Source organism: Pezoporus wallicus, unplaced genomic scaffold, assembly GCF_028554395.1.
Source record: "Pezoporus wallicus isolate ANWC-B61680 ecotype Strahan unplaced genomic scaffold, APGP_CSIRO_Pwel_v1 contig_161, whole genome shotgun sequence".
Classification (NCBI taxonomy): Eukaryota; Metazoa; Chordata; class Aves; order Psittaciformes; family Psittacidae; genus Pezoporus; species Pezoporus wallicus.
Genome location: NW_026642654.1, coordinates 10,052,147 through 10,061,542, shown reverse-complemented (window position 1 = coordinate 10,061,542; position 9,396 = coordinate 10,052,147). Strand labels below are relative to the sequence as shown.

The 9,396-nt window shown below is 37.2% G+C and overlaps 1 protein-coding gene across 1 annotated transcript in view; it reads left to right on the top strand.

Moving 5' to 3' along the window:
• Positions 1-463: 463 nt before the first annotated feature.
• The window catches only part of SNTG2 (syntrophin gamma 2), a 169,069-nt gene continuing 160,136 nt past the window's right edge, over positions 464-9,396 (top strand). The window contains exons 1-2 of the mRNA XM_057431918.1: positions 464-652; positions 8,143-8,220. Coding sequence (XP_057287901.1) covers positions 464-652; positions 8,143-8,220 — 267 coding nt within the window. The remainder of the gene's footprint in view (positions 653-8,142; positions 8,221-9,396) is intronic.

Below are 9,396 nucleotides of genomic sequence, written 5' to 3'. Positions count from 1 at the left end.
TTGAGGGTTTGCTTGTTTTACATAGGAGCTGAAAGAAGATGCATATGTTCCAAATGATGCATATTTTCCAAATGCATCTTAAAAGCTAGGCAGCTATTAAATCAATTTTGCTGTATATTACTCTAGATTAAAAGGGGTACTAGTGTTGATTTTGTAATATGGAAAATAATCCGCTGTTAAAAATTAACATTGGCAGCTGCTTTCGACCTAGAATGAAATTCAGACTTGCCTTGGTTTTACTTTAATTTTAAATAATTCTCTTCAAGCTACTTTAAAATATTTCCCTTCAGACACAGGTGAAAGCTGAAGGACTGGACCACTGAGGCAGCAACAAGATTCATCAGCTGCAACAGTGCAGTGAGGTGCTCGTGCTGCTGCTCCCACTGCAGTTCTCCTTGTTGGGGAAAGAGGTGGAAGCAGCTGGTGGTGGGCTACATGTCTGTGTGCATGTGGAGGGTGGGAAATGGGGGTTGTGGCCCCTGCTGTAGCTGTAGGTGTATCCATCATGGTCCTGGCCCTTGGGTTCTGTGATGGGGTAAGCAGGACTGCTGGACCTGGTGGATATATTTGTATCATGGCCAGGCCTAATGCAATGGCATTGCTGCATCCTTCTGTAAATGGCAGTTGGACAGTGGTCCTGGTACTGGTGATGGTGAGCAGTACTTTAGAGCAGAAGGGTGCCTGATGCAAAGTACTGACCTCATCCAAACCATTTCTATCATCTTCAGAGGTGTTTACTATAATGGATGTAGTGACTATAAACAGTGATAATATGACTTTTTCCTGATTATCCTATTTTTTTTTTTTTAGATTACCATGTTCAGTGTGTATTTACATGAAGATAACACATTTTGTTTGTTTATAAAGAAACAAAAAAAGTCAGTTTTGTTATTAGCCTTATTTTTGGTTTTATTCATATTTTGACATAAGGAAAAAAATATTCCCATCTGCTACTTTATTGCTTTAGCTTTCATTTAAGTGGGTGGTAGACAACTGCAGGATGAGGCTAGTGGTTAATGGGTTGTCCTCTACATAGATTCCTGTGGCAAGTAGTGCCCTTCAGGGGTCTATCCTGTGACCTGTCCTCTTTAACATCTCTGTCAGCAACCTGGAGGAGGTCACAGGTAACTTGATTGCCAAATTTGCTGATGACACCAAATTGGAGGGTGCAGTCAGTACACCACTGACAGAGATCTAGGCAGGCTAAAAATGGGCTGCTAGGAAATTCAGGAAATTAATGAACTAAACTCACTAAATTCAATAACGTCAAATGCCAAGTCCTGTACTTGGGAAGGAAGAGCCCTGGCAATGATACAGGCTGGGGCCAGCCTATGTGGCGAGCAGATGTGCTGAAGAGGCCCTGGGAGTCCTGGTGATGGCGAGTTGCACTTAAGCCACCAGTGAGCTCTGGCAACAGAGAAGGCAACAGCATCCAGGGCTGTATTAGGAGGAGCACAACCAGGAGATCAAGGGAAGGGATTATCCCTCTCTGCTCAGCACTCACTAGACTGTATCTAGAATTCCATGCAGTTTTGGTTCCCCCAGTACAAAAAAGGCATTGATGGGTTGCAGCAAGTTCATTGCGGAGACACCAAGCTGGCTGAGACTGGGGCTGGGAGTACTTGCCCTGTGAAGGGAGCTTGTCTTGTTCAGCCCAGAGATGGCTTCGGCAGGACCTAAAGGCAGCCTTTCCATGTCATCAAGGATATCAAGAAGATGAAGCCAGGCTTTTCACAGTGGTGCATGAATGGATGAGAGACAGCAAGCAGAACTTGAAATTGTATAAAAACAAGCTTTTTCTTCTGAGGATAGTCAAGCTGTGGAACTGGTTGCTCAGCAGAGTTGAGCACTCCATCCTAAGAGGCTTTAAGCCTGGGCAGATTGCATATTTGCCTTGCTTTGAGGTTGGGCATCATAGAATCATATAATAGTTAGGGTTGGAAAGGACTTTAAGATCATCTAGTTCCAACCCCCCATCAAACCTCTCAAGGTCCTTTCCTACCTGTGATGGTAAAATTATCTACTCCTCTATGTCTCCTGATCTACAGTCTTCAACTACTGTGAGACAAATCTGTACTATTTTGTCCATCATAGCATTTTTACAGATGGTTCTTCTGACTTCTTTATAGAACAACTTGCCCTTTTAGTACTGGAAAACCCTAGCTTGTCCAAACAATCTGTTTAAGGACTTTATTATCATCAGAACTTCTTAAGGGAAAGAGTATTATGGTTAAGGATTTTTGTCTCGGCAACTGTGAAACTGTCAGTAGGTGTAAAAGCTTAGAAAGCTCAGTGTATATTTACAAGAAAAAACATACGCTGTAAGGGAGCTCCATATAACTAATTTTAGAAAGTTACTGTTAATCTCTGTCTTGTATCTGCTTTTTGTTTTACTGAATGGATTTTTGTATGCTCACAGTGCTAAGGAAATGATTAATTTTCGGCATTCCAGAGCTGTGTTACTGCTCTCACTATGTATCTGTTGTCCTTATCCATTTGTATTGGCCCATTGAAGAGCCTGTATTTGTGTTCTCAAAGCCCCTTAAACCTGGTATTATCTTCTTGTGAAAGACAAAGGTACAGTTCTTAGAGTTTCAGATTAAGTGCTAGAAGAATTATGATTGTTAATGAATTTTATTGTAAATGTCACTCATCCTGTGTTAAGGCTCCTAAATGATAAACTCCTTCTGGTCTTAATAGTAATTTTTCATTTCTCCTATGGCAGTTGTAAGTTGTTTAGTGCAGGTGTCCTCCTAGAGGCAGTCAGGCTTTCTCCTGGATGCAGAGGTTCATACGCAATATGTGACAGAATTCTGAATTACTGGCATTAGAGACCAATAGATCTGATAGAAATTCACTTTTCTGGGATTTTTCCCTGTGAGAGGATTAGTACCTGTACCATTTGGACAGATGAATGTTCATTTTTCTCTGTAATCCCTTAGCTATGGATGTCTGTAATCTGTACCAGCAATCTGTTCAAGGACTTCAGTTTCCTTGTATTTGGAATATGTTAAAAGAAGATTTCTGAATTATTTTCTCATCTGACTGCTCCATTTGTCTTTGCAATAGGTTTTGAAGTACTTAAAACTGTCATTATGTCCTCTTGTATTCTGTCTTTTAACTAAGCAACCCAAATTCATGCAGAATTAGTTATAGGTCCTATTTTGCAGATCCCTGATCACTTCTAATTATTTTTGCATTTCTCATGAGTTGTTTCAGTTCATTAAGTCTTCTGTGTAGTGTGGCCATGAATCAAGCTGACATAATACTGTATAAAAGGAAACAACCTACTGGGATGTATTAAATGCTGTGCTGGTGATGGATTATTTCATGGGCATGAAATTATTCCTCTCTCATATTCATCAGTATTTAAGGAATCTCCTGTACTAACCAGCTGAAGAACTGTTTATTTTTGGGCACTGTTTTGTGAGAGTGATAAAAAACAAATCAGTAGGGAAGAATCCAAAGGAGAGCAGTCAAAACATATGCTTGCCTTTATTGCAGCCACAAGATATTGATGCCAATATTTTGCTGTCAATCCTCACTGCTACCTACCTGTTTCCTTTCCTTAACAAAGGGTGATGAAAAATTTTTCTTCTTCCATGCAAGTGATTGTTCCTCCTTGCATATATTTTTATATATATATTTTTATATCCTTTTTTTTTTTTTTTCTTTTTTATGTTAGTGAAGGCTATTTTAAAGTTGAATTCTGTCCTTCTGTGATCTTTTGATCACGATAGGAAATGTGGTGTAGAAAACATATCAAACCAGGTATGAGAGAGAGTAAATTTGAGCCTGCTGTAACTGAAGAGATCCGAGTACTGGCTGTGTGGGACAGAGAGTGCCTAAGTTCTGTGTCTGCTAAATATGAAGTCATGTAGGATGAAAATCAGTGACTCCAGTTCTCATGTGTCTTCAACAAGTGTTCCAACTGTCAGTATACCACAGATATGGAAGTTCAACAAAGTTGTTTTAATGAAAAAAAAAAAACCCACAATGTTGAATTAGAGAATCTTAACACTCTGAGACCTATGAAGTGTAATAGCTGCTGCTGAAATATTTTTCTGGAAGTATAACGCAGAATTTCAGTTGGGAAAAAAAGTTCACATATAGTGCTGAAAGAATTTTATTTACAAATTAAGAAATGTCATTTATAAATGCATTTTAACAGTTAAAAAGTGAACTGCTATGCCACTGAAGGTATGGGTATATTTATTAAGTATGAAAATAAACAAATGGTGATTTCTGCTGGAGGAGCAATGTAACTCAATGCAGAGGATTTTTTTAGATAAGATATGGGAAATACCAGCTGATCCATTTTAAGGGTCAAAGACACTAATACTCTATTTTGTTGCAACAGTAGTTGTGATCACTGCTAAAATACACTTAGGCAGAGGGAATAAGAAAGGTTTGGAGTTACTGAGAGCTTTGCAGTTTAAATCAAAATAGTACTACTGCAGTGCAGACTCTGATATCTGTTATGAATGCATCCAAATATATTACGTGATTTCATTATGAATCTCATCTGAATTTCATGATCATCCATCTAAGAGTCTTGAATATTTTCTGCCTCTCTTCAAATAGTCCCTAGCATGAGTAGCCTAACAAATATTGCTCTGATACATTTGGACATAAACAAGTAAATAGTTTCTAGAGGAAACCGAGCACACCTCAACAGTACTTTTAAAGTCTGCTTCATCTTTTTGCATGCTTTTTCAAAATAAAACTTACAGCAGTGATGGCAAGTGTTTTATGCCAGTAAGATGGAAGTTTGGCTTAGAGGTGCCTACTTTGAAACAGAATTTGGAACTGTGAGCTTTAGGTTGCAGACACAGTGCGCTGAAAGAGTTCTAGTACTTTGAGTAGGGTCCCAAAACTTTATGCTGAACAGAGACCACTTTAAAGCAAGTACACTGGCTAAGGACCTGCCTTAAGTAGACAACAATAAAACTGATTAAAGGATTCATCTGCAATTCTGGATCCCTCTTGAGAGTGATTTTTTTCTTCTTTGTGGTATTGACAGTTTTTGAGTTTGCTTGAGAAAGTAGGCTTCAGTGTTTTTTTTCTTTTTCTTTCAAAAGCTGCAGTGACTAAGCTTTCTTAAAAACCACAGCTCCTGTGATGTTTGTGATATTGATCTCCTTCTTTCTTCCTCCCACCACATATGTGGACATGCATATGCACACCACACACACCTCTTTCTGAGGCCAGTGTCTATAAAACTGTCAGAGATATGAAAATCAACTTTTAATTTCCTCATCCGCCCAAGTAAGTTTAAATTTATATTCCTCTTAAATCCTTTTGAGATGTAATTTCTTATGCACTTTCCGCATGTTTTGTTTTGTTTTCTTGGTTTTTTTTTTTTGTTTTTATTACAAAACACCTGTAAATCTGGTATAAGATCTCCAACATTACTACATCATTCTGGTGAGTTATTTGCACTTTTCAGTCCTCAAGTTCTGATACCAGTTATTAGAACAGCTACCATATAGACAGGTTTTAAATGAGAAATCGAGACCAACATAGCATAGTTAAAATGCTGGATATGCATGTACATGCAGAGACTTACATTCTTATTAAAAGTTCCTTGTTTGAAGAAGCATTTTGTGTGGACTGAGATTTACCCTCTGGAGTTACATATGCCATCTCTTTAACACAAAGAGAAAACAAGGGATTGTGCTAACTGATTCAAAGCCATTTATAATGGTCTAAAAAGAGATGACTTGAAAGGCTGAAAGAAATCTAAATGAATCTTATTGATTCTGAAAGCAAATTGGATCACGTCAGGAGTTAGATGGAGCATGAGGTAGGTATTGGATTTTAATAGGACTAGATGAGATTCAGTGAGACTTTCAGTTTAAGTAGAGTGATGGAAAATGGTAAGCTATTTAATCAGTTGCTCTACATACTCAATTCCTTACTTGTTCATCTGTTAAAAATGAAAATTCAGGTATTTTTATATTGTGTTACTTCTAAACATATGTAATGATTATTAGCCAGAGAAAAGTTCCAGGTTTAGGCTGTCTGAACAGCTCTCTAGAGCTCTGTTCTCTCAGTGTTTCTGTAAAGCATGCTCTGCTACGTCAGCTAAAGTAACAGCAATTGCCAGTCTGGGTGGTATAGCAATACACAATTCCTGAACAGCAGCAAAATGCAGAAATGGTGGTTTTCAATACTTGGTGTTATGCAGAACGGCTTTTAAACAGATGATTTTAGCACAGTTTTAATGTGTCATCATTCACAAAATTGTATTTCCATGCATTCTGGAAATCTAAAAAAATTTCAAAACCTTGGGAAAAGGGAGAAATGTTGGTTTCCAAATAAGTGAGAATGATTCAAGCTTTGCACCCTCACTGATCTGTTTTCTTTAGGCATTCCCAGCAAACACTAAGGACAAGATTTATCTGCACAGTTAAGCACTTGTGTCTGAGTTGAGTTGATTTCTATATTTAATTTTTAAGTCAAAGTAGAGAGTTGTGGTGCAGTTTGTTCACTTTTAGATGGATGTATAAGAGATAAAGTAAATCATACTTCAGAGGCATCTGTTGCTCACTACTGGCTTGACAGTGTCTAGGTGTGGATTTCTACACTGTAAACCTTTTGCAAGATCCATTTCAAGCTAAAGATACCTACATGTGGATGTCTGCTGTCATGGCTCATGGCTGATGTTTGTATCCCATTGTAATCATGGAAATCTGGTGGAGAAGGGCCTGGATATCCTAAAAACCTTGTGTCAGCCTTACATGTGTGGAGTCGTTAGATATCCTAAAGTGTCTTAAGTGGCAGCAGTCGCCTACATGGGGACAGACGCATTGAAGCCAGGGATAGAACCACCACATGAACAATTCAGCCGAGCAACTGCTGTGTATATATGTCAGGGTAAATTGAATTGCTCTCTAGGCTCCACTTTCCATTTCTACTGTAAGGGAGGCTTTGACACTTGATTGTTGCATAGAGCCACACCACATCCAAATTTGAAGTGTCTTCAACTTAAAGAGATCCTGCCTTTAAAGACCAAAAGGTTTTATTGACAGTCACCACAGATCTTTCTCCCTAATTTTGTTATGAAGGTAATGATCCATGTTTAATTTAATTTTAAAATCTCTTCAAGCATTCATTTAGTGCACAAGACATGTTTCTTCTTGAATTCCATTACTGTTCTTTACACAGTCTACTGTTTAATAAAACATAGATGAACAACTTGATTTTAAATCACCATTAAGTAACAAATGCTACAGCTAAACCTTGAATTATACCTGGTTATTTTTCAGTTGCATAGAGGAAAGTACAATTTTGTGATGATGCTGTTAAATGCATTCTAAATTAATAAGAAGGTATTACTTTTACATATAATAATCCATTTCAGAACAAGTGTTTTTCTCTTCTGTGTAATGGTAGTAAAGCTCTGGAATTGTGTTAGTCTGCTTATTTTAACAAATATCTCTAAACAGTCCTAAATCCACATTTTTTTGTTTAAGGAAATATCTGACTGAATATTAGTGGGAAATCTGCATGTAAGTAAATAAACCAAAAATTAAACTAAAATTTCTTTTTTACTACTCATAGAGAAAATGTTGTTTATACCTAATACTTGACTGTCCTATAGAGTTTACTAGTTATTTGTATGATGTAACTTCAGAAATATATGTCCATCTTGACATAAACAAATCGAAATTCTGTAACACCTGTCCTTATTTCTATTTTTTATAATGTCAAACTAGCTTTCTACTGCAATAGGACTCTGTATCTTAAAGCCAGTGTTTAGGAAGGGTACAGGTATTTTTCTGACACAGTGGAAGGAATGTCCCTAAGTCTGGAACAATCCTGCATAAGATATAATTAAGAACAAACAGGACATCATTGAATTGCATCATTACTCTGTGGAACAGTGCAACAAATATTTTTTTTTTTTTTAATATATGTTAATGTCTACTTCAAACACCATTTAGACCATATTTTACTGTACAAAAGAGGCTTCTTTTATCTAATCCATTTGAAGACTGAAAAGCAGGCCAGTTTTCCACTTTGTTAAGCAGTGCTCATTTAAATGCATTTTATGTATTGCATGGGATATAGGTTGTTATTCATCATTATGAAGTGTTCATATTCTTAAATTTTTGTTTCTGTGCCTTGCTTTCACAGACTAAAACTGGCATTGCATTGTTGTATGATGAAGTATCCGAAAATGCTTATGACATCCGACTGAAGCTTATGAAAGAGGTATTAACAATTCAAAAACAAGATGTCGTCTGTGTTAGTGGAAGTGATCACAGTACAAATGTAAGTGCTTCTATATCTCTGTGCTTTTGACTGCACACTTTAATGTCTTCTGCAGAGATCATTTTATGGTGTTGTAGTGCAGGAGATTTTGTTGGGTAATAGAAATACACATAATGATCAGTTGTTGGGGGTTTTATGCATACTTGTGTGCAAAACTTTTTTTTGCCATTACTATATGTCCTTTATTTTGACACACACAACCTTAACAGGAGAGGCATATCTGTAAATACTGACATTACAGCATTCTTCCACCAAATACTGTTAGGCCATTAAATGAAGGAGAAAGAAAGTGTTTTCAATTGAAAGCATTTTCATACACCAGAGTTTTCTTCATTTTTATATCAAGTATTGGCAGGATGTCTGTTCAAGGGCATAGAGCTGACTGAGAACACTTGAGAGGCACTTATTTAATTCTGCTTCAGGCACAGATGGGGCTTAATCAGTGCCAGCATGTATGTCATGCTTTTTCCCAAAAAAAAATCAGTTATGCTGCTTTTTCAAAACATGTGCTACCCCTAAGCTATAGAGGAACCTTCTGTATCAACATTTATTAATGTCACTAGAGAAACTGGTGGCATTTTGCATAAGCAGTAGAGCAGTGATGTCTAGGTTATGGACATCCTTAAGTAGTGTAGTTTAGTTCCTCATATAAACAGTATTCCTCTTAAAATTAAGTGTAATTATCCCAAGTTTTACAGAGTAAAATGTATTTCATGAACTGTGTTGGTATTTGCTAGAGTGACAACTCATGGCAGCCTCCTCAGAGAGGGCAAAGGCAGGGGAGCTTTTCTGTCTGCCTGCTGTATTCCACATGCCATGTAAACATAGAATCTGGCACTAGGGGACACAAGTGAGTTTGTGAATCTCTGCTAAGAATTAGGAGCAAAAAAAACCATGTAGTGGTACTCATATATACATACCACATGTATACATATGTAGGTATATCAGTGAGAGAGAGGTCTGCTTATGTAGCACAAACCCATGTTTTATTCCTGCCATAGTAAATATTTATCTAAATTGTTTAATATCACACAAAACCTAATTTGAAATAGCTTTTAGAAGTTAGAAACATTAGTACTGGTTACAAAACTTGTCCATGGAAATCTGGAACATGAT